At 43.5% G+C, this 27876-nt stretch overlaps 1 protein-coding gene across 2 annotated transcripts; it reads left to right on the plus strand.

Annotated features, from left to right (window-relative positions):
* Positions 1-27876, plus strand: gsna (gelsolin a). 2 transcript variants are annotated; one of them, XM_072662203.1, is made up of 16 exons: positions 1-199; positions 12215-12412; positions 12805-12959; positions 13761-13922; positions 14741-14890; positions 15192-15281; positions 15395-15527; positions 15953-16257; positions 16426-16559; positions 18454-18544; positions 21445-21615; positions 22636-22810; positions 23883-24004; positions 24989-25066; positions 25380-25434; positions 26797-27876. In XM_072662203.1, the coding sequence occupies exons 2-16, from the start codon at positions 12220-12222 to the stop codon at positions 26970-26972; spliced, it is 2190 nt and encodes a 729-aa protein (XP_072518304.1). In that variant the 5' UTR covers positions 1-199; positions 12215-12219; the 3' UTR covers positions 26973-27876. The 2 variants fall into 2 exon arrangements, with proteins under 2 accessions (XP_072518304.1, XP_072518305.1); XM_072662204.1 differs by lacking the exon at positions 1-199 and adding an exon at positions 251-335.

The following is a 27876-nucleotide window of genomic DNA, read 5'->3' on the forward strand; positions in this document are numbered from 1 at the left end:
GCAGAGAGAGGGGGAGTGGTAGACTGGACAGGACAGGCCCGGATCCCCCCTGTTTTTAACCACACTGAGTCACAGGGGTGTTGCCTTGCCCAGACTCTGGACTAAAGCAGTCTGCAGCTCCAACCCCCTCAGTCCTCTTTACAGCGTGGCTGAACACTCACCAGCCCTTGGCCTCTGTAATCCAGTCAGTCAGCAGGAGGTAAGAGAGCTTCTTTCCCTACAGACTCTTCTCACCCTTTGTTTCACAGCCTGCTGCCATTTAACTGCATACAGGTTGGAAGCTGATGAATGCTGGATTGTCCTGCAGTTCTGGCAGAGCTCTCAAGACTGTGTAGGTCAGTGTGCTATAATACGCAGAACTTCATTGGTGTTGTTTGACTCTTCCTTGTAGGCACCTCCATGTGCCAAAGCCTCACATTTGCATTTCAGGTGTTGATATTCACCCTTGTTTGCATTTGCAAAAGTCTTTTTGTGTAATAGACCTCACTTCCAATCCCCCTTTTCCCAACACAGCCATATATGGTGTGGTAATGTGAATAGCAGATGTCTCCAGACACATGCATTCATTCACTAACTCAGAGACAAGATCTCAGAGATATACAAATCATCAGTCTTATCAGCCTACATGCAGGATGGCCTAATTTGAAACCAGCCATAGGCCTACAGGTAGAGTAATGTGTGTGTGTGCATGCATGCCATACATACCTGAATGCTGGGCTGGTATGACAGTACTCAATTAGTAGTATCCAGTGTTGATGGATATGTTACAATGTGTGTTAAAGTTGTTGAGAATATTTGGAGCATCCTCGCAGGACACGTAGATGTGATGCTTACCTCCGTCATTTCAGATACACACTATAATTAAAAGAAAGTAAACACCATATGTAGGTGAATTTGGTGAATACTGTACCCGTAGGCATGTAGTGGTGGTGCAGTAGCCTGTAATTCCTAAACTGGGGGACATAAAGATTTATTGTCGATTAATAAATAATTAATACATTTAATAATTAAAGAAAAACATAATGGTTATAGTGGCAGTGCTGCTACAGTGCTCTTCCTCTATTTTAATTTCCTCTCTTTTTTAAATTTGTCACACTGAATTGTCTCAGATCCTCATACTAAATATAATACCAGGAAATTAGAATATAAGGAAACACAAGATTAAATGATCGTTGTATTTATTGAAGGAAAAAGGTGTGCAGCACCCGCACCACACCACCCATACACGGAAAAAAAAGTAACTCCCCACCCCACCCAAACGTAATAACTGACTGTGCCATACTTCCTGTAACTGGAGATCAGTGTTTGTCATCTCTGGAGGTCAACTCTGTGGCCTGAACTTCTTTACAGACTGGTTTTATTTATTTATTTATTTAAATTCTACCATGTTTGAGAGCTTTCCACCATGACAGCTGCCTGTGTAGGGCCTCGCCTTAGCAGCTCAATGGGGTTCTAGTCAGGTTTACTAGGCCAAAACGAAGCCATTCAGGATTGCACTGTTGCAGAACCCAATTGCATTCTCACAGAGCTGGATTCACAGTTCCCAAGCCACTGGAGCCTGAAGCAGCAAAGCATCTCCACATCATCACACTACCACCACCATGTTTGACTGTGTTGTGCTGTGTTGGCTTTCCTCCAGATGTAATGAGGTTCCTGTCTTCTAAAAGGTCCCACTTCTTGACGCATCAGTCCACACAATATTCTACTAAAAGGTTTGGTGGCTGTTCTTGTTTGGAAAAGGTTTGAGCCGGGTTTCCTCCTTAGAAATCATGAAAACCATGGATATCGTTTTTGTCTGGTCTCCTATTTTTAGTCTGGTGGAGTCTTGAACACTAACCTTACCTGAGTTGGACTTTGATCGACCACGTCTGGAAAGCTTTACAAATGGCTTTGATAACCTTTCTATTAATACATGGTGTCCAAAAGTTTGTGGACACCATTTACTACTTTGAGATTCCATTGCTGACACAGATGTGCAAATGCACACAAACACACAGACAGCTTGTCTAGTCCCTGCTGAAAAGTACTGCCAATAGGATAGGACCCTATGGAGCTGATAAACATGAATCTTGAGTTGTGGAGCAGTAGCTCCATAAAACAATGCTCTAAAATGTAGTGCATCTAGTCTACCCTGGACAGTAGAGACATTTACTCCCACAAAAGCCGGATAAACTCGTTTAAACTCGACTAGATGCACTAGATTTTGGAGCATTGCTTTAAGGATCCACTGTAAGGATCCACTATATTTAGTATGAGGATCTGAGACTATTCTGTGTGACAAATTTGAAAAATCAAACTTTTAAATACCCTTAATTTCAGACAAAACAGTGAATGAATCTATGTAAAGCTCTAAATCAGCAGCTTTGATTATTCCTGTATTTAATAAATGTAGTGATTTTTTTTTTATGTGAACACTTCAATGAACTTTCAATACTTTGTCATCTCTGGTATGAATATGCTGTAGGTACATGCAGTACTATGAGCATATTATTATTAAAGTATCGTATGATTCTTCTGAATTACAGTTTTAAGGTTTACGTCAGTGCTCAGATTTTTCAGTCAATCACAAAACCCCTTAAGTAAGAAGTGTAACTTTCAGATATGGTAAAACAATACCATTCAGCACATAAAGGAGTGCTGTGCAAGTTGGCTACAAGGCCCAGAGGCTGCATGCATCACCAACCTACCAACAGCACCAGAACAATTACTTAAGGCTTCTCTTACACGCTGCCTGTAAGCTGTTCTAACTTAACATAATGCATTTACGTGGGCATGACATAGAGTCATATGGTTTGGGAATTTCCTGTTTTGATTACTAAGCAACCTCTTATGTGAAGATGCCCTCCATCACCACGGAAACACACAAGCAACACAACCAAACACTGCCATTGCGCTAAATATACCACAAGAGGAAATGCTTGGTATTTTCATTTGTAGCTTAACTTCATGGAAACCTAAAGTAACTGCAGCGATGTAGATGACTGTGCGCTCGCACGTGATGCTTGGAGTACTTTAGAGTACATAACAGTAATGAGGCAAGATCAAATACATCAGATATCATAGGTTTGAAATCTGAATACTAGGGCATGTGAAAGCATCATAACTCTTGGCAGTGTATTGTGTAGATGTGATTGTGAGATGCTGCACAGGCAATTCATTGAGCTTCTTTGGGGAAATGATGCTTGAAGGACAGACAGTTACCTTCCATGTAGTAAGATCATAAGGAACACTCTGCTTTGGTAGAAATGTCTAGACATAAGCTGAATTATTATACCACCGTCTTATATTTTTAACGTAAAGTAATGTAACAATTTTATTCAGGGTGATTTTGGCCTGTTTATCATTCAATTTAAAATGTTGGTGAAATAAAAATGGATGCATGGTTTTGATATGACAACAATAATTTATTACCTACATACAGCCCAGTGATCCACCACACAGTGATCCACCACACCAGAGGTCTGCCACACAGTTTAATGTCGACATATAGATAAATGCTAATAAATTCTTTTTGAATAATATAATCTATAAATGAGTCTGGCATTAATTGCTCAATTTGGTTCTTCCAACTAACCCACCTGTTCGTAGCTCCCCCTAGCACTTGCAATGCTCCCAACATCAGGAGGGTAAGGACCTCTTTTTTCGAACCGCTTAGAAGAAAGCATTGGGTCCCCAGCTCCACCACACCAGCTAACAGACAGACATGTGCATAAAGGTGTATCCTATGTACCATAGATCTAGCAACACCATAGGAACCACCTGGGATACCATAGAAACTGCTCAGCTAAACTATAAGAACCACCTGGGACACCATAGGAGCCACCAAGCAACCACCTGGATGAGCCTGTCTACTATGTGAACCTATAAAGAGTGGAAAACACTCCTAAGACCATCCACTTGACTCTCAGCTCTCAGATATGAGGCTTTATCCTCTAAACAGGTGTGATTTGAGCCTCAGTTAGCTGGACTTTCCTGGCTAATTATTGCTGTTCATGGGCCATTGGTTCTTTGGATGGGATGCTGTCGAGTCCAACTGCCTTTAACTTGAACAGATAATCGCTCGTTCCATTCGGTTTTGGCGTATTTCCTAATAAACGCCACGTTCTGTTTTTCCACTCAGTTCGGCTAGAAAGGGCGTATTCCAGCAGGGAAACCCTCTGGAATACTCTCTATACTCAGTATGGGACCATTTCTGAACAGCTGTTTTTAAGAATCTGCCACTACTGGTGCATTTTTGTCTATTTGACACAATATCATGATAAATACCATGAATAATAAAATGGCCTAAAATATCGTGATGTGATATTTTTACCATATCACTCAGCCTTACCACAGACAGGTAATTAAGTGACCTCAAGCCGTCTGTCATATGGAAAATAAGACTGTGATTGTGGCTGATAGGGGAGCGTAAAGACTTGTTTATGGTTCAAGACATAGGTGTCAGAAAAGGTTCTGCAAGAAAGCACAGATAGAGCTTTTTGACACAGTTTGTGCCTCGATCCAACTCGATCTAACATTTTGCAGCATTACCAGTGGCGATAGTGTCTTTACCAGGAACACAATCCTGCTAGTACATCAGGGCTCTGGCATTGGCAGCCCAGTAGTAGTGCTGAAAAACTGGAAGGGCTAGTCCTCTGCAGGTTTCTGCCAATGGGACTTAAAAAATATGATAAGCTTTGTAACCCTAAACAAAAGACAGCATATGAAGGTCTACACTCTATGAAATGAAAATATGAAAATATACAAATCAAGAACTCCAATAACATGCAGTATTAATGCAGCGGAAGGTTCCCTCAGGCCTGTGAAATCTCTTATACTGTCACCCACTCAGAACCTGGTAAGGGCACTCCTTCATATTGCCTACAGACTGATAACACGCCAGTAAGAGAACCTCTTTGTGTTCTAGTCGCTGTATTTATCTAGGTTTTCCCCATGGCAGTGTGTACAAAAACAGTCCAGTCTCTGAACAACCAGCTCCTTGTCAGGGAAGTGGGAAGTGTAGTCTCAACATCATACCAGCAGCTGTCCCGGGGCTGGCGGACAGACGCCACAGTCCTAATCCTCTCACGCCTTGCGCTCTCTTGCTCGCTCGCTCCTTCCACTGCAGCACACTGTTTTCTTCATTGATCTGCTGCTTTTAACCCCTCACTCATCTCCGTTAAATTACACAGCACTGTGCCAGCACAGCTCCCTCAGATCCTTTCCTGACTGTCGAAGATCAGAATCATCCTCACTCGGTCTTTACTGAGTGTTTATAGATCAACATGCAATTATACCGTCCGGGGAAGACTTTGAACCCTTATATGGTCTCATTTACGCTTCAGATTACTGTTCTTAGAGCCTCTGGGTGATTTTTCTGTAATTGTGTAATAAGGCACTAAAGAGTAGAGGAGGCTCTCTCCAGTGGAGGCACATTTCCCCTGGATAAGCTACAGGCTGGGTAAAGGGCTGAGTGGGTGCCTTGCTAAAGTGCTAACTAAAAGGGCCCAGAAAGGCCTTCAGTTCACAGAAGGGGGTGGGGGTGGGGGTGGTGATAGGGGTGGGGTTTGTCTGCATGGAGAAAATGAATCACCCAGGAAACTCAGACTGAGACATGTTTTAAGAGGAGACATTAGAGGTACAGAAAACACAGCCCTCCAACAGTGGGTCGTATTCAGCGTGTAGCTCATTTGGTATGTTTTTGCTCAGGTATGTCTGGCTTTAAAGGGTCAGTATCACAGTGTTGCTAATAAGGTTCTTTGCCTGGTTTAAATGGTTCTTTGCAATAAAAAATGGCATCAATTTTTATTTCTAACAACTGCCTAAGCAACCACCTAGCAACACCATAGGAACCACCTAGCAACATCCTAGTAACTACCTGGGACACCATACTAAGTACCTAGCAACATCCTACCAACCCCCTGGGACACCATAGGAACAAGCTACCTACATCCTAGTAAGTACCTGGGGTACTCTACCAAGGCCCTAGCAACACCTTAGGAAGCACCTAACAATGCCATAGAAACCGCCTAGCAACATCCAAGCAAGCACATGGAATAGCATAGCATCCACCAAGCCGCCACCTAGAATTTCATAGAAACATAAACATTACCCATTTTTGCAAAGGTTTTTATTTCGTAACAACCACCTAGCAACCACCTGGGACACCATATAAACTACCTAGCAGCACCATAGGAACCACCTGGGACACCATAGGAACCACCAAGCAACCACCTGGAATTTCATGAACACAATATTACTCTATTTGCAAAAGTTTTTATTTTCTAACAGCCACCTAGCATCAACATAGGAACCACCTAGCACCACCATAGCAACCACATGGAACCACCTGGAATAAAGGTTTTTATTTTGTAACAACAACCTAGCAACCACCTGGGACACCATATAAACTACCTAGAAACACCATAGGAACCACCTGGGACACCATATAAACTACCTAGCAACATCATAGGAACTGCCTGGCACACCATAGGAACCACCAAGCAACCACCTGGAATTTCATGAACACATTACTCTATTTGCAAAAGTTTTTATTTTCGAACCACCTGGAACTTCATGAACATTAAAAAATGATAACAATCACCTAGCAACTAGTTACCATCTGCAACACCATATTAGCTACATAGCAACACCATAGGGACAATGTGATACACCACCGCAACCACCCACCAACACCATAGGACCCTCCTGGGACACCACAGCAACTGACTAGGAACACCATAGGAACCACCTAGCAACACCCTAGATCATTTACACATCAGCCTTTAAGGCACGCTAACAAAAACGACGGTTAATTTGAATAATATTAAGAGGTTGTAGATAAAATTGGGACAAATTAACTACCTGGTCATTTTTTTAAGGGTTTTTGGTGTATGAACCCAGGCAAAATGCATGCAGTTTAAATGTAAGATATAGACCCTCGTAAATACCTCAGTTAAGTGTAGATGTATGGATTGATCGGTTGATGCAATTTATTGATTATCCTCCAATGACCTGGGAAGTTCACATGCTACAGTAACAGAACCTGGAACATGAGAAAATGATCTGTACACTGGTGGTTGTGCAACTACACTTCCACTCGGACATTCACTAGTGTGTGGGCTGTGGTGTATTGTGGCCATCGTGAAAACATGGACATAACGTGCAAAGTTTCAGTGTTTTGTGGAACCAGTGTCCCTTATTGTCCTCGTGGCCCCTGCTTCCCCATGTCACAGCAGAGAGACTGTGAGCGTGCTGCTGTGTTTAGTGGGCGCTACGTTCAGAAGGCCTGTCCGGTCTCTGTACCAAAACAAAAACTCCTGATTAGGGTTTTAAAGCACTGCTTATTCTCCTTCAAGGCTGACCTTCCTATTTAAACTGTAGCTTTCCAGCCCTGGGCATTACGGAACACCAAAAAGGAGAGCCACTATATATCCAAATGTTTGTGGACACCCCTTTTAATGATTGCATTGCTGACACAGATGTACAAATGCTTGCACACACACACACACACAGAGCTTGTCTAGTCTCTGTAGAGAAGTACTGCCAATAAAACAGGACTCTCTGAAGCCTTGCCTAATGCCAGGCATGGGCTAGAGGGGTATAAAGCCCCCCAGCATTGAGCTGTGGAGCAGTGGAACTAACTGTGTTCTCTGGAATGATGGATGGTGCTCCATCCAGTACTTCTGGGATGATCTGGGGAGTTCGGGATGAGGTGGGGTGGTGATCATCCTGCAGCATCCTGACCTCACTTACATGGCCTCACTTGTTGCTGAATGCAATCAAATGCTCTAGTTGAAAGCCTTCTTTCAAGTAAAGCCTTCTTCCCTAGTAAAGGTGTACAGCGTCCTCTGCATTTCACCCATCTGTGGCAGTACACACACACCCAGAGCCAACTCCAACTCCTGCTCCTGGAGAGCTACCTTCCAGCGCCCGGGAGCAGAGAGGGTAAGGGCCCAACAGTGGCAGCTTGCCGAGCCCGGGAATCGAACCTCGTCCTACTCTACCCAATCTCTAATACACTCATACAGTTATGCAGTTTACTCCAGCCCTGCTCCTGGAGAGCTACCTTCTCCCAGTGTTTGGATCTACCCAATTGACCCAACTCATTTCTGCCTTCAGAAGCTCTTGATTAACTGAAACCTGCAGGCCAGGAGCTGGAGGGTTTGAGACCACTGCAGTAATGCGAAAGCAGTCTTTAGCATGTGGCTGTGTTGCCTGCTCAGTAGCCCAGCCTCTTCCCAGACCTAGACCAGTTCTCTACTATGAGCCCCTGAGGCAGACAACACCAGTCATGTGACCGGAGTTATTTATAACCTCTCGGGGGGTAGAAGAAGACTGCCTCATGCTGTTGCCTGGAAATTCATTGGTTGGTAGACAATTGTCACAGTCAGGCAAAAACGTTTGGTTGTTTTGGACTTTTTGATATTATGTGAATTCAGCAGTGGGTCTTTATAATGTATCAGACATCTGTGATGAACGGACCAATAGAAACGCTGCAAAATGACTGGGACTGAGGTCTTTTTCCATTGAAAGTTAAGGTTTTTGCCTGACAGGAGAGACTATATAAGAGAGAATATGATCCGACCCCTCTCTAATGTAATTGCTCCCCAAGACAGGGAAATTGAATGCTCTGCAGTCCAAAGAGATACAGACGTCTCTTACATACACGCATTTCAACCCCCTTGGCAAAGATCTAACACCCAGATTTAAATATGCTTCATCACAAGACAGCTAGAGTCAGCTGCAGGATCATGTCCACAGGGAGCAGCTGTGTGTTTGCGCTTGATCATAGCGTCTTTACCTTCAATATAGCACCTTTTGAAATGGAGTTGCGAGTGTGAAGCACAGTTGCGAGTGTAAAGCACACACATCCCTCGATGCAGGTTAGATTTAATAAAGGCAAGCTCAAAGACAGCATCTGGGTAACAGTGTTGCCAAGCAGAGATGAGCCGCAGCTGCCAGAAGCCATGGGCGTGGTCCTCTTTAGAAGATGCTGATGGGTTCCAACAGATGAGCCTGTGCTTGTGCTGTAGCTGTGCAGCAGACACTCATGTGTTCCTTAATGAGCAGCATGACACCAGTTGCTGTGCACGTTCTCTGCACACTAGGAATACATTGAGCTCTGAATGAGCACAAATACAACTTTAGAATGGGGTTATACACTATATGGACAAAAGTATTGGGACACCAATACTTACAAAGTTAATGCTGCTTTCGTTGTTGAGTCTGTACTGTCCAGGGAAGACTTTCTGCTAGATTCTGGAGGAGCATTGCTGTGAAGATTTAATTGCATTCAGTGACAACAGCATTAGTGAGGTCAATATGTTGGATGGTCACCATCCCCAACTCTCCCCAAACCCCAAAGTCATCCCAAAAGTATTGATGGGAGCACAGTTCTTCCACTGCTCCACAGCTTAATGGGGACGGGGGGCTTTGTACCCCTCTATTGCCCATGCAGTTGTTATGGTGGCGTCCTGTTACTGAACCAAGCTGGAGTTCAGTGAGCTCTGTAGAACCACCCATTCTTTCACTAATGTGTGGAAAGGCAGACTGCGTGGCTAGGGGCTTGATTATATACTCCAGTGACAATGGGACTGAATGACTCACCCGGATTCAGTGATTAAGAAGGGCGTCCCAATACTGTTTGTCTGTATGGTGTAGATGAGACTCTGGTCCAAGTCTGAATACCAATCAAATTCCATTAACTGGGATGAATCAAGAACGCATTCCTGGTCAGTTTTGGTGTACGATGGAAAAAGAAGACTAGGCCCTGAGTGCAGTGATTTATTCTTCAGTGGTGGGAAGGAATTCTAAACCAAGGCATGTCTGAAATGAGTACACTGTAAATTTCTGAAGACAGCACTGAGAGAGGGGGTTTAACCAGTAAGCAGCAGTACGTCCTGTAGAGGAAGGGGTGCCTAGATGATGTTGAAGTGTGGGTAATGGGGTTAAAGCTGATACCATGATTTTTTTTATTCGACCAGCCAAAACATTAACACCATCTCCTTATTTTTACAAACCCTGTAGTTCTTTAAATCCAGACTATAATCCATCTGTTTCTCTGCCTACGTTTTTATTAGCCTCCTTCACCCTGTTTGTTCTTCAGTGGTCAGGATCCCACAGGACTGACCACCACAGAGCAGGTAGTATTTGGGTGATGGAGCATACTCAGCTCTGCGCAGAGACCGTTGGTGGCACATGGTGGTGGCCTATCAGTGTGTGTTATGCTGGTACAGGTGGGTCAGACACAGCAGTCCATGCATACCCAAATACTACCTGCTCTGTGGTGGTCCCGGGGGTCCTGACCACTGCTAAACAGGGTGAATGGAGGCTAACATGGCTAAGTATGCAGAGAAACAGATGGACTACAGACTGTAATTCTAAAACTACAAAGTGCTCCAGTGTGGTCCGTGGAGCTGATGGGATGGGTAGTGAGGGTAGAAATGAATGTCATGGCTGATTGGTGTGTTGTTTATACTGCATATTGCTGTGCGCTGCAGCTCCATCTCATGTCCTACAGTGAGCTTTTTGGTGACATTGCTGTGGTTTGTAAAAAAACAAACAAACAAACAAAAAAATAGAAGTGTCATTGCTCAGTTGTACCAGCGAGGATCTGACCGCCCTGAAAAGAATTCCCAAGCATCCACATACACGCCCCAGGTGTGGTTTTTAAACTCCACTGCCACAGTAAGCCCCCATTCCAAGTGCCTCACTGCAGCCCAATGCCTGAATGGATTTGGAGGGCAGTGTTGATACCCGCTGTGTATGTGTGTGTGTATGTGTATGCGTGTGTGTGAGAGATTGTAAACGTGATTGTGTTGGGGAGGGTGGGTGGTGTAAATGTGCTGGCCAGGCTGCAGCTGCCATTCTTTTCCTCTTCCTGAGGGTTTGGGCCAGCCCAGCTGTCTTTCAGCTCAGGGAAAAAAACTCCTCTGGGCTTTATAGACACTCCTAGTTTAACAGGTTTACTGTAGGCTATGGTTCGTGCATGATTTTTGTAGCACATTTGTATGCAGAAGTTTGAAGTTTACAATATATTTAGTAAATTTAAATAAAAACTTTTCAAACAATAACAACATTTCAAACTGATATTTAATAATGTATTTATTGAACTCCGCAATAGCTAAATCTTTAGGTGTTGCTTGGGTACCGTGCTGAAATATCTGTATATGAAGCCTTTTACGACATTATTACAACTGAAATGATCCAGATTTATATGTGTATTTATATATGTTTGTGTGTGTGTGTGTGTGTGTGTGTGTGTGTGTGTGTGTGTGTACTGAAAAGCTGCTTATTTGGGCAATAAGTGTTATTTTTCTTAGTAAAAAACACTAATGTTAGAAAAAAATATTCATTTAATTCCTACAGAAAGTGAAGGTGGTTCTCCATCCCTGTGTTCATCATTAGAACATCTCCTCTCAAAGTTCTCCTCATGGAGTCTAGTATTATTTAGAGGTCTCCTCAGATCAACACCTGGATTTTGTGGTAAATCAGGGCTTAATGATGGTAAATCAGGTGAGCTGCTGCAGCTGCTGCTGCTGATGGAGTTGAACACATCCTCCATGCTGTGCTGGCTGGACTGGGGGGCGTCCAGGAGAAACCTGGAGGAACCGAGCTCTGTTCTTCAGACTAGCTCACCGACATGATCTCACTACTTTCTGCCTTCAGAATGAGAAGCTCTTGTTCCTTTTACTGGATATATATTTATCTGCTTCTGTTCTAATGGGATCTGGAGATTTTACAGTAAATGGTTAAAATAAAATCAGTATCTAAATACTATCTCTATACCAGTATCTCAAATGTTTGTATGGTACTGTGTGATTGTTTATCAGTATTAACGTATTGGCGGATATGTATGTGAAACATATTGGATATTGGCCTAGAATGACCGTACGTCAGAGAGTCCTTGATTCTGTTCATACCATTTACCAGTCAGGTGACTGATATAATGATTAAGGCCAATAATGTTTATTTAGCATGACTTCCAAACATGCATATTAAAGCTGCGTTTAAGCAAACGTGGCACATGTAGGCCTCCTTACTGTACCAGGGCCCTGTGTGGTCACACATACAGTCTAATGCGCTTTTCTTTTTAAACAATTCTTTGTAAAAATGTTCACAGTATGTACTCAGCTCTCTGAAAAGCCCTACCTGAAGACTACTGTTCAAAACTTCTGCATGAGCTCTGTATCTTTCCATCAGTAAAAATAATCTGTGTCTGACCTTTCCCCAGAAAGCATGGTGTACCACCCTGAGTTCGAGCGAGCGGGCAAGCAGCCTGGCCTGCAGGTGTGGAGGATTGAGAAGTTTGACCTGGTGGCTGTGCCAGAGAACCTCTACGGAGGGTTCTATACAGGTGATGCCTATGTGGTCCTGAACACCATCAAACAGCGCTCTGGCAACCTCCAGTACGACCTCCACTTCTGGCTCGGTGAGATATAAGTCCCAAATATCAAGTCAAGGACACACATCCTGATTTGCTAGAGAGTTTTTAGTGAACGTTTGCTTCAGTCAAACCAGGGGTGCAAGTAGCGATTGGCTGAAGAATGAGCTAAAGCTGGTGTTAATTACACTACTGGAATTGCACATGCACACAGTTATTTAAGAATGGGCATCTGTAAATCTGTCCCATGGTGTATAATAACCCCATTTCAGTTTGTCTCCATGCTTAAACTATTGCCTCACCCGGTTACTAAATCATTGATTGGTCTGGTTGGCTTATATGAGGTTCAAACTGGTGCCATGAAGCCGGCCAGTATAGTGGGTGCAAAGTCATTGCTTTGTGTAAACTTGCAGCTGAATTCACACCCTTGTCTCTGCCAGGTGACCACTGCACGCAGGATGAGAGCGGCTCGGCTGCAATATTTACAGTACAGATGGATGACTACCTGGGTGGAAAACCCATCCAGTACCGGGAAGTCCAGGGCTTTGAGTCTAAAACTTTTCTGGGCTACTTCAAAAAAGGTCTACAGTACATGGTAAGTGACGTGTGTGTGTGTGTGTGTGTGTGTGTGTGTGTGTGTAATAATAAATATATGTATATATATAATGCCTCATTCAAAGAGTAGTGGGGGGTGAAACACACTTGCTGCGTCTCTTAATAGCATCTTAGTGCAAAGATGATTCTTAAAGGGGTGAGTGAGCATCACACTGAACACTCTCTCTAATAGTTAAAGCAACATCATGTAGTATTTTTTTACCCTAAATAACAGCTTCAAAATTATGTTGATGCTCCACTGACCTGAATGAAGGAGAATAGAGATATGAATAGACTTTGGTGAAACCGACAGGAAAAGCTCACGAGAACTGCATGAGCCAAGCTGTATTAGTGTAAAACCCTGTAAAACAACTCTACTGCCTCAGTCCACATACTTCTTAACCTTTCAGTGACGGCTCTGTACCACTCAGCCTGTACAGAAATGCATGTGTAAAGTGTGTCCTGTAGAAATGATTAAAAGTGCAAATTATGCTTCCTGGCTGTAGGGGGAGCCCAGGAGCAAGAAGTATCAATTCTCACATTGTGTTGCTTTAAATGACATTAGGATGACTATGATGCTTTTAGGAAACTGAGCCCCTCATAACTTTAGCATGACCGGATGGGGCTAAATTGCTGTAGTTTGAGTAGACAGGTTTAGGATGTTTGCTCTGTCCTGTTTTAATCAGTAGAAGTCGTTAAACTTTGTGCAGTGATTACATTTCACACTAATGCAGAAAAAAATTTATTCCTTGTTAAAATAAATAACTTATAAACCTGTCTTCTTTTCTCTTCCTCCGCTCAGAAAGGAGGAGTTGCCTCAGGGTTCAGGCACGTTGTCACCAATGAGGTAGTGGTACAGCGTGTGCTCCAGGTGAAAGGACGCCGTGTTGTGAGGGCAACCGAGGTGCCGGTGAGCTGGGACAGCTTTAATACGGGAGATTGCTTCATCCTGGACTTGGGCAACGTAAGTATATGGTGGATAAGGCTTCATTTTAAAAGTAAGGTATGGAAATGTTCAAATGGTTGCAGAATAGCACCAGGGGCCAGTTGCACCAACAGTCTCTACATTCAGACTGTCTGTACCCAAGACCAAAGGAGACTTTAGCTCTGTAAGATAGGCTCTGCAGTCTGTTTTAAGCTCTTGTTGTTCTCAGTTGCTGCTGTAGTTTGCTCAATTAAAACAGCACTAGACGCTCAATTCCTGGGTCATGCTGCCTGCCATCAGCAGCCAGAGCCAGAGCCTTGCTCTTTTCGATTGGGTGGATGGCTCCCTCTCTCCCCACATCATCTCGGTGTGATGGGCATCTGCTAGCCAATGCATCAGAGCTGGGTACCTGGCACTTTCCTCAGAGCGTGTTGGTTGCCCAGGGATGCTGCATCTGTGGCAGTTCGAAAAGAGGCGGTGGCTGGTTGCGCAGGTGTTGAAAGAGGCATATGTTGGTCCTCACCCTCCCAGTGTCGGGAGCATTACATGTGATGGGGGAAGAGTACTAGCGAGTTGGTTGGTACTTTGTAAATTTGGTGAGGAAAATTGGGTCAAATAATTTAAAAGCATCACAAAAGACAAAAGGTAGCTTCCTAAAATAGCTTCTTACTAGCATCATTTAAGGTGGAACTGAATGGTAAAATGCAGGTTAATAGGCAGACAACTTTTATGTTTATTAGGACTGTTTAGGCAGGTATATTACCAGACTGTGCTGGACTCTGGACTTCCAGGACATCCCTATTACAGATCAGTCATTGAATAATTGTCCTTTTTTTAACTTTCTTTATGTTTCACAGGAAATCTACCAGTGGTGTGGATCCAAAAGTAATCGCTTCGAGAAGCTGAAGGCCACTCAGCTTGCTAAGGCCGTCCGTGACAACGAGCGCAGTGGGCGAGCCCGGGTGTACGTGTGTGATGAAGGTGTAGAGCGTGAGAAGATACTTGAGGTGAGATCCTGCAAGCTAGTGGCTATAAAAACTTAGATTTACATTTATGGCATTTGACTAATGCTCTTATCCAGAACATCTTACAAGGTAACATGTATTACAGAGATGGGTCAATTTAGTGTTAGGGGTCTTGTCCAAGGACTTATATTGGTGTAGCACAGTGTAGACACCCAGACTGGGAATCGGCTCCAGTCTGCAACATAGTATGGTAGCTCACAGGCCATTGTGCCACACCAACCACCATTACCATTTCCCATCTGCTCATACAGGATTCTGTAAAAGGTTTCTTTTTTGATGGCAGGTTCTAGGAGAAAAGCCAGACCTGCCTGAGGGAGCTGATGATGACCTCAAAGCAGACGCTTCAAACAGGAAACTGGCTAAACTGTACAAGGTACTGTGGTTATGCAACAGGCCTTAGAGTGAAGACTCAGTACGCTTCAGTACAGACAGTAAAGCCTGCTACTTCTATGCGCCTGCCGGTGTAACTTGCCTCCTGTTCCACAGGTTTCTGACGCCAGTGGGACCATGACTATGGCCTTGGTGGCTGATGAGAACCCCTTCTCTCAGAGTGCCCTGGAGTCCACTGACTGCTTCATTCTGGACCACGGCTCTGATGGCAAGATCTTTGTGTGGAAAGGTAAACAGTCCGTGCCACTTATTACAGTGCTAAAGGAAATAACTGAAGTTTAGCACCCTGGTCTATTCAGAGGGCCTCCTTCCCCAGATAGCACTGTAGCCTGTATGGTTGGTCCAACCGGGAAGCAGAAAGTTTTGTCCACAGGTTCCATGTTGGCCCCACATATTTATGCCCCCCCAATGTATGTGATGGAACCAGTAGGGGTTAAACATGGGCCCCATCAGGGTTGTACACTAAATATGGGGCCTAGACGTGGTGAAATAAGGGTGGGCGGAAACGATGCTATTCACAGTAACAGATATTTTGAACAGGGGTGCCCAAACTTTTGAATGGCACTGTATGAGTTACAAGTGAGAAATAACAACAAAAAAAATCACACCATTTAGCTACAGGGTCCTAATGCACTGATTGCCTCCTCCTCACAGGAAAGGACGCCAATGTTGAGGAACGCAAAGCAGCCATGAAGGCGGCAGATGAGTTCATCAAGAAGATGGGCTACCCCAAACAGACCCAAGTGCAGATCCTTCCCGAGATGGGCGAGACTCCACTGTTCAAGCAGTTCTTCAAGAACTGGCGCGATGTGGACCAGACAGATGGTATGGGTGTGGCCTACGTTTCCAACCACATCGCCAAGATTGAGAAGGTGCCGTTCGACGCTTCCACGCTGCACGACTCGCCTGCCATGGCAGCACAGCATGGCATGATCGACGATGGCAAAGGAGAGAAACAGGTGAGCGCAGTGTTGGCAGAGTCATGTTTTAATAGGGTAGGCTTAACATTAACAGCCGTCTGAAAGGTGCGTTTTGTCGTAAGTTGTGTTTGAGAGCGTTCACAAAAAGATACATACCCTTAAATACAAGTGGAACTCTTTTGGTCACGTGATGCTCTCTCTTTACAGATCTGGCGTATCGAAGGGTCAGACAAAGTTCCTGTTGACCCCTCTACACACGGCCAGTTCTACGGTGGAGACAGCTACATCATCCTTTACAACTACCGCCACGGAGGCAGACAGGGACACATCATCTACATTTGGTAAAGGCTCAGTCAGCATCATGATCACATTTACATTCACTGCATTGCTTAACTGATGCTCTTATCCAGAGTTATTTTAGTCATGTTATGAAGGATAGAGGTTGGTGAATGTAGCATTAGGCGTCTTGCCCAGGGACTCTTACTGGTGTTGGATAATGTGTTCGCCCAGGGAGAGAATCAGAACCCTTTCTATAGCGCAGAGGTTAGTAGTGGTGTAAGAAAGTATCAGTATATCGGTGTATATCGATGGCGAATCAGAGGATTGCTGGTTCGAATCTTGGTCATGCTGCTAACCATCGGCAGCCGAGGACTGAGAGAGCACAATTGGCCTTGCTCTCTCCTGGGTGGGTAGATGGCACTTTCGGGTGGTGCATTGTAGCCGGGTATGTGTTGCTTCCCTCCCTGCGCATTGTTTGCATGGCGATGTTGCATCGTTGGCAGTTTGAAAAAAGAGGGGCTTGACTGTGCACACGTCGGAGGGGGCGTGTGTTGGTCCGCCCTTACTAGTGTCAGGGGCATTGTGTACGATGGGGGGAGGGAGAGCACTTAAGAGTTGGGCAATCGATGGTCCAAAATGGGGAGGAAATGGGTGAAAACTTGGATAAAAAAAAAATAAAAATGGTGGTGCATATCATATTGCCTAGAGATTAGTGGTGTAACCTGATATTGACCAACTGCTTATATGGTGACAATAATAGAGAACCACCCATCCAGCTAAAACACTGCTTTTTCAGAGCACAGCTAAGATCCTCTGCTGTATTTTATACTTTGGGCTGTTCACAGAAGGTTCTACAGACACACTTACATTGTTTGGTTAGAAGAACTGGTGTATATCGCTTCCCTGTCATCAAGTTCCCTACAAGCTTGGCTTATTGTTGCTCTGAGGCAGGCAGCATCAAGCGTCAAGGAGCGCTAGCCCGTAATTTTACTGGTTCCCTTTTATAGGTTTTCACTGGCTGCTGCACTGGGCCTTTGCTGTACTCAGTGTGGTGTCTCCAGCCCAGAAAAAGGGGACTCTGACTGAGCCAAGGATATAACATCCTACTTTTGCTTGGTGGATTCATGATGTTCATCATTTTTGTAATGATCTTCTTTCCAAATAAAATATGCCCAAGCACCGCTTGGTGTTAGAGAGATGACTGTGCATTGCTGCCTAATTGAAAGACAACAGACGACCAATTCTTCTATATCATCAAAGATCTGACACTAAGAAGGCTGCTAAGGCATGATCAGTTGCATATCTCCCCATGTTGGGATATTGTGAAGGTGGATATCCCTGATTTAACTTGCTTTTCGATCAGCAATTGCTCGCTCTTGACCGTTGAGTGAATGGCCTGCATCTCTAGGCATCCTCTCCTCATTTTCTCCCTGGCATAGGAGCAAAGATTACATGTTTTTTTTCCCAGTTTGTGCTTTAAACATTTACACAGACTGAATGAAAGTTACAAGAAACACAACTGGGATGTTCCTGACAGGAATAAGCTTGTTTCATCCAGTTGCTTTTCCCAATGGATGTTAGAAGCGATTGGCGTATGGGGCTAATGGCGTGCAGCTCACTGACTGGGCTCAGGGCTCATTCCCCTAGGAGCTAGTCTGCGCTCCGTTTCTGTTCATGACATTCGTGCTGTAGCCAGTATGACTTCAGGCAGTACACTGAAAGTTAATAAACACTGGAAGAGTCTGAAAGTTAATAAACACTGAAGTGGTGACCAAATGAACTGACTAGCAGAGGCGGAGCTCCTGTGTCAGTGGTGTTCTGTGGTTGGTCACGCCTAAGGCGTTTTTCCATAGTGAGATGCTTCAGAGAACCAAACAGTTAAAAAATATGTGTACAGAAGACAACAGTTTGAGCAGCCTATTAGGGATTGTTTATAGATTGCCATCTTTCCTGCAGGCAAGGTGCGGACTCCAGCCAGGATGAAATTGGAGCGTCTGCCATCCTGGCTGCTCAGCTGGATGATGAGCTGGGAGGAGGACCTGTGCAGGTAATCTTGTTGGTCCAGAACAGAGAGATGTGTTTTGAGATTTGCTCATTTTTACCTGAATTTCATGTAAACCAGCTATACTCTTACCCTCAAAAATGAAAGTTGGTTCTTTAAAATGAGGCCATAGATCACTTTAAATGGCAGAACTAAGCAGTTTTAGCTCATAAAATTGTGTGTGTATCATGTAAAGAGTTAATGGCTTAAAAATAGTTTTATCTGAGAGTAAAACATTCAATTCAGGCTAACAAGAAAATTAGCAATATGATCTTGTACAGTGTTTATGCTGAGCTAACGTTGTTAGTGTCCAATTCTGTTTACCCTAACTGGGCAACTCAACCGAGTGGTCACACATTCTTTTCAGGGTTACATAGAGATGCATTTTATTGCTATGTACAGTGTATAACGTGAAATTCAATCATTTTTTGTGCATCTTACATTTCTGTGTAGGTTAAAGTAAATATCTGAAGAGCCATGCTTTGCCAATACCTGTATATAATAGCCATTACACACTCTTTACAACCTTTAATAAGGTCAAATGGCCAGAAATTGCTTAGTTTTTACTACAGTATTTTGATTGAGAAAAGAGGTCTGCTGTGTGGCCACAATGCTTAATGTGATGAAATTGAAAGATTCTCCATGTAACTTAGATTTTCTGTGCTAAAGCTATGAATCCAAGCCAAGAACCATTCAGTAATTGTTTATCTCCTAAACTCAAGCCATAAAAAGACTATAGGCTACTACAACACTGACCGGATCTGCCCAATCTGCCCACTGTGTAACTCAAGAAAGTATCCTGCTTTTGGCAGTTCACTAAATCTTCACAACCAAGCAGGGTATATTCTAGAGTCACCACCTACACTGTAGGCCCATGTCACTGTCTGTCCTCATTTTGACATGTTTAGTTGTGCGCTCATCTTCATCCTAATCATCCTCCTGACCTTCCTTCATTTCCTGCCTATCTGTTTCTAGGTGGCTGGTGCTCCTATCACTACTCAGGTAGCTGTATTTCAGGCTAGCATGTTTCCATACAGAGCCCTAGCACCGATGCTATCTCTTTTGGGCTCCTTTAGATAACACAACGTTCCCTCAGAAGTGTGTTGCATGGTTTGATAATTACTCTGGTCGGTATGAGACCAAATGTCTAGGTCCAAACAGGACATTCCAGCAGGGCCCTCAGAGCTCCTCACTTTTTCCTCATTGATTTTCCATCACGTCACTAAACTAGATAGCAGATGGATTTCATTGAAGTGGTAACAGAGAGCCCCTGCCAACTGGAGCCATGGAAAAATGGACATAGCCTTATACGCCATGCAGACTCAACCCTTTTATTTAAATAGCTAGAACAGAGTTAAGGTTCTCTGTGTGCTGCACATTCCTCTGAACCTCAGGTCTCATCTTGTCTCTGCCTGCTTGTGTGTGTATGTGTGGGTGTACATGCATTGCCATTGTGTGTGCCTGTAGCTTATTTCACAGTCTAAATGTGTTGTCCTCTGTGTAAACTATGTGTCAATGTATTTTGCATGTAAAACACTACAGTAAGCCTGTCAAGCATGCTCAGGCGTATGCAACCTGACCCCGTTTGCAAGAATTAACACTATGTTTACGATGGTGGGAAATATTTGACGTTAATTGTACGTAGCTGGTAGCTTGAGTGTCATTTCAGAAGATTTGTACTATACTTAAATAATTTATTTATGATGTTGCTCCATCAAAAACTTCCAGGATTTGGGGTTGGGGATGGGTGGGGTGGTGATCATCCAACATCCTGACCTAACTAACGCTGTTGTCGCTGAATACAATCAAATCCTCAGAGTAGTGCTCCTCCATAATCTAGTAGAACGTCATCCCAGAGACAGTTACTCCAACAAAAACAGAATAAACTCTGTAAATTTCGGAAGAAACAATGGAGAGCAGGTGTCCCAATACTTTTGTCCATACAGCGTAGGTGCAGTTCTAAAATGTTGCACAGCTTTAGACTGAATATCAGAGATTTGTGGCCGTCACTGTGATTTTCGTCAGTGTTTTTATGGATGCACTATATGTTGTGGGAAGACTAATCTGTCCCACGGGTCAGACCGCACTAACGAGGGACCAGTGATGGTAAATCCCACCGGTGGGACTGTACTTTTCCCACTCCTGTTCACTGGTAACCTTTATTTTTAAATGTAATAGATCCTCTTAATCCCTGCATCAGATAGACTGTTTATACAGGGGACAGCACATTTAAACCAAAGCTTTTAGGGAACTTTAATTAGCCCTAAAATGCTGAAATGGAGCCATGCTTGATGCAAACAAGCCAACAAGAACATAATTCAGGCTGAGCGGTCCGGCCCACTGTCTAGGAGTGGGAGCAAAAAGGCCCTTTTTGTGTGAAACCTGATGATGAAGCAAAGCTTTTTAAAGGGGCTGGACGACTCACTGTGACCGTCAGCCGCAAAGGCTGCTGGGAATGTTGGCACTCGCTCCACATTCCAACATTCCAACCAGTCGGCTCACAGCTGCCATCTGGTGGAAACATGTCGAGAACACATGCGCAGGTAGAAAAACAAGGCTCTGTGAGAGAGTCATACTGTTGAAGGCTAATGAATGTGAAGAGTAGCAGCAGATCCATGGCCATTGGGATACACTGTAATAAGCTTCATCTGTCCTTTGAGAACCATCAAAACCAACTTTCTCAGCCAGTTCCACTTAGAGAAGCTCCATAATTGGGTTGACAGTGTAACCAGTTGTCCTGTTTAAAATGATGCCTCTTTCTCAAATAATTACCATGGCATTTTAAATAATCCAACTCCTCAAAACTCTTTAGTAATCAGCCCTAAGAAAAGGAAACAAAAGTGTTCACAGAATCGACGCCATGTCCGTGTGACTGCACAGGATTTAACCCCGGATGTGTTTTGTAGGTGCGTGTGGTCCAGGGTAAGGAGCCAGCACACCTGATGAGTCTGTTCGATGGAAAGCCCCTGGTGGTGTACAAGGGAGGTACGTCCAGAGACGGAGGCCAGTCTGAGCCTGCAGAGACCCGCCTCTTCCAAGTGCGCTCCAATTCAGCCGGTTGCACCCGGGCTGTCGAGGTCAGTGCTTAACAGTAATGTGCCCTCTGACTAATTTCAGTTGAGTGATTTTTATATTTCTTTTATATTTAATATTAATAAATAATTTACTTTGGTCCCCAAGTAAACGTAAAGTACATTTTTCCACTGCAGTTAAACCTACCTCCACTAGGCCGCTCATGTCTTTGTACAGTTTGCAGCAAAGGCTTAATTGAATGTCAACCCATAACCATGTTCGTTATAACCAGTAAAAGGACAAAACATGCTAAAATGGCTAGCAGTGAATGCAGTGAAGGCATTAGTTACCAGTTAGCCTGATATCGTATTCATCTTGTTAGATAACAAATAAATAAATGACAGAAAAACAGAGCATCCTAAAATTGCTAACAATCAATGGATGGTAGTACTTACAAGAAATACGTTACGCCGTATTTCATATTCATCTGTTAAATGACAAATAAACAAATGACAAAACATGCTAACAAATAATAATAGGCTAGTTTGCCTGATTTTGTATTGTCTTTTAAATAAACAGATGTAAATAAATTACAGAATGACCGACCATGCTAAAATGACTTGTGAATGGACAGCAGTAGTTGTATTCAGCTTTTTGGCTAACAAATGCCAGAATGACAGATCTTGCTAAAATGGCTAACATTGAACAGAGGGTGGTAGTTATGAAGTACTAGTTACTAGTTACACCCCCTGTTGCCTAATGCACAGGGTTTCTGTGAAAGGCACTGCACTACACTATTCCTCAGTGAGTGGAATATGCAGGCTAATGTTTACGAGTGAGCAAGGAGGAGTGTGACTGGAAACTACAGCAAACACACTGGCCCACTTTGATGCCCACCTTGCCCGCCCAGTAAGGTAAGGCAAAATTGCAGCTCCAGATTGAGGTCCTATGTAGATGCTAGGCTAATTAAAACACCTCCCAGTTCTGACAACAACATATGCTGAAGTCAGTCTAACTAAAGAGGTTCATGCCTCTCATTAGTGCTGGTGATTTCTTCAGCCTTTATTTAACTCTCCCTCTCCCAGGTTGATGCTGAGTCCTCTAACTTGAACTCCAACGATGCCTTCATCCTGGTGACCCCAGCCGGATCCTTCATGTGGGTAGGCGTTGGGTCGAGTGACTCAGAGAAACTGGGAGCGCAGGGGCTGTGTAATATCCTCGGAGTGTCTGCTTCTGAGATCCCAGAGGGAGGAGAGAGTGGTAAGTAGATAGAGATAACCAATAATTGCCTGTTTGTCAGGTACTTTTAATAACACATTACATTTATGGCCTTTAGTGGACAATCTTATCCAAAGGAACTTGCCCAGAAGATATCCCTAGCTAGTGTAAAGAGGCTAGAGTTCAAAGATACCTTAAGCTTAGATGCTGCCAGATACATAAGTCAGTGTTAATACCTAGATACAGAGGATTCCCAAACCTTAACAGCAACAGAATGAAAGCTTAACATTTAGGTACAATCATAAGCTGTACAATGAGTGTAAAGATTTAAGAGCTCAGGGGATGTTCATCCACCACCTTGTGACACAACCCCTGGTGAAAGGGACATGACCACCGTGACCTGATAAGCAGTGCGGCTCAGAGGCGACCCAAACACAGGGCTCAAGTGACACTTATATCTTTATTTTACACACACCCTCCACCACACCCAAACGAAAACTCAACAAAACATATCCGGTCTCTACAGACTTGTGTGGCAGTAATAATGAATTGAATACTACTACTAACAATAATAATAATAATAATAATAATAATTTGTGTACTGTTCCGTGCTAGTCTCTGGCAGCTCAGTTCGTGCTCTCTCTCTCTCTCCCCCGTTTGTGACTGAGCATGCCCCTTTATGCCGTTCGCCTGGCTCTTTAGCCTTCATGGGCTTCCCTGTAACTGCAGTCAGACCAGTCTATGTAGAGTGCACCAGATTGTACATGTCCTAATGTTTGTGGACACCCCTTCGAAGCTATGTCAGCATGCATTGCTGACACAGATGTGCAAATGCTCTTGTTTGCCCGTGCAATAAAATCCTCAAAGCAATGTTCCTCCAAAATCTAGCAGAAAGCCTCCTTCCCTGGACAGTAGAGACAGTTACTCCAACAAAAGCAGGATAAGCTTATTATTTTGTGTTATACTAGTTTCACCAAAGCACACAATAAATAAAACAACAAAATAAAAAGACATAATTTCATTGTATAAATAATTCTTTGATATTATAATTATTAATTTTAGAAAAATAAACAGTTAACCTTGTTCGTGTATTAATAACTCACGCCCTGTGCAGATGATTTCTGGGCGGCTCTTGGAGGAAAGGCTGATTACCGCACCTCCACCAGGCTGAAGGACAAGATGGACGCTCACCCACCCAGACTGTTCGGCTGCTCCAACAAAACCGGACGCTTCATTGTAAGTGCTTCCACAGAAGCTCTCTATTCTGTGATGCAGAGTGTTATAAAAAACCCTTTTTTAACTTTTAAAGTATTTTGTGTAAACTGACTCTCTTTAGCAGGCTGACGATTCTCCTCAAGGGGGAGCTATTAGTAAGAGATTTTGGACATGTAAGCATGTATGTCCTGAGATTGTGTCTGGATTTGATGGTCTAATACATACAGGATAAAATATATTACCCTCACGCAGGTCAGGCTTTATTTTATTAGCATGAGCTCCTGCCATTGCTGAGGTAGGTCCTGGTCATTCACTCCACAGTTATTGCTCTGAGACGGTGCAGTAGGAGGCATTATTGAGCATTGAACATTATTTTTTGATGTATAAATAAACATGTGACTTTGATTTGGGGGGGGGGGGGAAGTGTGCTTTTAGCCTAGCATGGATACCTGTGTACTGAGTTGAGGCTCCCCTTCTGCGGACACTGGCACAAGAAAAGCCAAGGTCATGAGCTCTGGCTTCCGTAGCAACCCATATTCCCAGAACTACCAGAGTCAAGAGGGGATGAGCTGCTCTCCAGGATCAACAACACCATAAACAAAACAAGACAACCACATTTGTGTCGGACACGAGTGGAATTTGGCCTCCGTGTTTAGCCTGTCCGTGCAATGAACACACACATACACACTAGTGAAATACACACAGTGACCGTGAGCACACATGCCCGGAGAGGTGGGCAGCCATTGCTGTGGCGCCCAGGGAGTCAAAATTGTACCGTTTTTCCCTGCTTTCCGGGGTGTGTAGAATTTTTAGGGGTGTAAATATAACGAGTCAAGACTGTGATGTAACAGTTTTGGGGTTTCAGAATTGGCTAATTTTACAGCTTTTTGTTTTTTTTTTTTTTTTGGACAAACAGTGTTTGAGGTTCATGGTATGTCAGTTCCATGTGCTAAACTCTTTTCTTCTAAACTCTACTAAACTGTTTTCTGTTTTGTGGCTATGCAGATTGAGGAGGTACCTGGGGAGATGACTCAGGAGGATCTAGCCACAGATGATGTTATGATCCTGGACACCTGGGACCAGGTAAAAATGTCTGATTTCTCAAGAGAACCAAAGTGAAATAACTGGCCACTCATTTCCCCACCACATTTGCACGAGTCCTGCCTGGTAGCTCATCTGTAAACTCTGTGAATCATCTATAACTGAGCAAACACGATGAATCTTTTAACAAAAACAACCTCCTGGTCTCTCTTAGAGATTTTAAGCCAAACATGATTTCAGCCGAGGTCTAAGTAGCCTCCACTTTGTTACCTGACACAGATGAGTGCATCCGTTGTCAGTCTGACATGCTGAAGTCTCCTGTGGGGTTTGTAATTGCTGTGGCTGTGTGTTGCAGGTGTTTGTGTGGATCGGTAATGAGGCACACGAGGAGGAGAAGGCCGAGGCAGTGGCTTCAGGTGAGACTCATTAAGTTCCTCACTCATGTGCGATACGAGTAATGAACACGGACATGTGCAGGAAGCGCCTCATTATGCATGTTTTTGAGATTTACGCTGTAGTGGATAAAAACAGCTTACCTTAATCTGCTTCATGAAAGGGAAAAAAAACACATGCACCCTGTCAATTAGTCATGCATTTATTACAGTTATCTTAGCGTCCACCGTGAGTGTGTCTGAGAAAGGGAGATTATACACACATCTGTGCAGATTTGCTGATGGTAAAACTATAATTATGGGGGTGTTTATTGTACGTGGAATATAACTGTTGATTAATTCGCTAATGATTATTATCTTAATGAATGATCATACAGCATATAGCTTTTAGCAAATAACACTTTGCTTGAAAGAACCATCAGTTTTGTACAGAATGAAGGTGGATAACACTTCAGATATTGATTTATAGTCTGTTCAGCTTTTGTCTATTAAAGTCTATATATAAATATATAAACATTAATAAGGTTCAAATCGTACTGTTCCCTCCCCTATACGCTCCGTATATGGAAACCAAGCTGCAAAACATCTTTTTAATTATATTAAATTTTTTTTGTGGTGACATCTTAACAGCAGTTCGTTCACATGTATCCAGTTCAGCTGTAGTTCCCCAGCCAACACGTCCATGTGGGGCCTGTATGGGTAGCCCAACTAGGAACCAGAAAGTTTTGTCCTCTGGTTCCATGTTTGCCGCACCAGTGTCAGTGATGGGATCAGGAGGGGTAAAACATGGGTCTAGGGTCTAGATGGGACCCATGTGAGATTAAGGTGGGCTGTAACGATGGGGCGCATTTGAGAAGTCTGACTGGGTCACAGTAAAAACGCACATACAAACCTACTCGGAGCCCATGCCCACCTGGAACCCACCTAGCCCACGTTCCACTATTGTGTGATAAGAATGTTGGCTGAGTCATGTTTCACCAATCATAAATAAAGGGCACAGTATCCAAAACAGTCTGTCTAATTCTGAAATGAAGGGCATTGAAAAGAGTTGATCCTAACCTCTTTAAATTAAACAAGGAACAAGCAGGTGTCCCAATACTTTTGTCCATATGTCCATACTTTTGTGTATGCAGTATATTTTTACAACAAGTGTCAAAACATTTAATTGCTTTTGTTGCTATGAGCTAAACAAGAACAGGATACCACCGATGTGATCCACCATTTCCAATTTCATATTAAAACAGAATCGCTCCACAATGACTATGTAAACATGTTAAAGGGCTAAAATAATACATCCTAGATTATCGAGCATCAAGTTGGATTAAATGTCCACAAATACATGCTACACGTGTGTACGTCACTAAAGCAATGCTCTCTCACCTTCAGCTGCCCGCTACATTGAGACTGACCCGGCCAAGCGTGACCCGCGCACGCCCATCGTGAAGATCAAGCAGGGCTCGGAGCCGCCCACGTTCACCGGTTGGTTCCTGGGCTGGGATCACGACTACTGGAGCAGCGACCCCCTGGAGCGGGCCATGGCCGAGCTGGAGTTGTGAACCTTCGCTTCTGACCCCGTTCTTTAACTCCACTGCCTTAGTAGAAGTGTAGCCGTTGCCCTTTTCCATTGGAATAGACGGAGCTGCGTTTGGATCAGTGGAAAATGGCAACGTCTGTAGTCACAACAGTCAAAACAGGCGAAGCAACGCGCCCCCCCTGCACTTTCCTTTCGCTCCAGCAATATTTAAGTGGTAGTTATTTGCTATTGGTAGAGTATTTTGGCGGAGTGTGTGGCAAACATGTGAAAAGGGTGTAGGTTGAAGGATGGGGTGGTATTCACAAAGCGTCTCCATTCACAAGTGCTGTTTCTGGACCAGTTTATTTTTGTTTGTTTGTTTTTCTTTATTCTGACCACGTAATTTTGGAGATCTGTAACAATCATAGAGAATCTCATGGATCCTGGATCTGCTCTTGTATTCTGAAATGTGTTTGAGAATACGGACTTCGGCCTGTAAATGATATTGAAATTTACTCATGACATTCAAGCCCCAGTCAGCAATCACCACAAAAAACTATGGGCTAGCCAATAGATAAAGCCTGTGATCAGTGAGGCTATTATTGTTAAGCATACTATAATTGTTGCTCTGTGAAGAAAAAAATATGTATACTAAATGCCATGATTCCTGACTGGGCCTTTACTGTAGCCTTGTTCCACCTACCTGTTTGCTTTTAGATATTTTGTCTTTATGTGATTTCTCTTTTTTTTTTTTTAATGTGACCAACATTTAAGGGCTTTTACAAGCAATAGTAGCTTTACTGTCTGAATTTAGCAGAGCACTTGCACTTGTCTTTGGTTTATCAGTTGAATTATTGATGATTTTTTTAACGATATTGAAGCCATGTCTCAATTTATAGTGCCTCTATAGCAATTCTCAATACAACAACGGCCACCATTACCATCCA

The sequence above is a fragment of the Salminus brasiliensis genome, chromosome 18, assembly GCF_030463535.1.
Source record: "Salminus brasiliensis chromosome 18, fSalBra1.hap2, whole genome shotgun sequence".
Taxonomy (NCBI): domain Eukaryota; kingdom Metazoa; phylum Chordata; class Actinopteri; order Characiformes; family Bryconidae; genus Salminus; species Salminus brasiliensis.

Coding starts and splice junctions, on each gene's coding strand:
- gsna (XM_072662203.1), top strand. CDS start 12,220: ATGGTGTACCACCCTGAGTTCGAGCGAGCGGGCAAGCAGCCTGGCCTG. Junction 16,560..18,453: donor GGACACATCATCTACATTTG/GTAAAGGCTCAG, acceptor TCTTTCCTGCAG/GCAAGGTGCGGACTCCAGCC. Junction 22,811..23,882: donor CCCAGAGGGAGGAGAGAGTG/GTAAGTAGATAG, acceptor CGCCCTGTGCAG/ATGATTTCTGGGCGGCTCTT.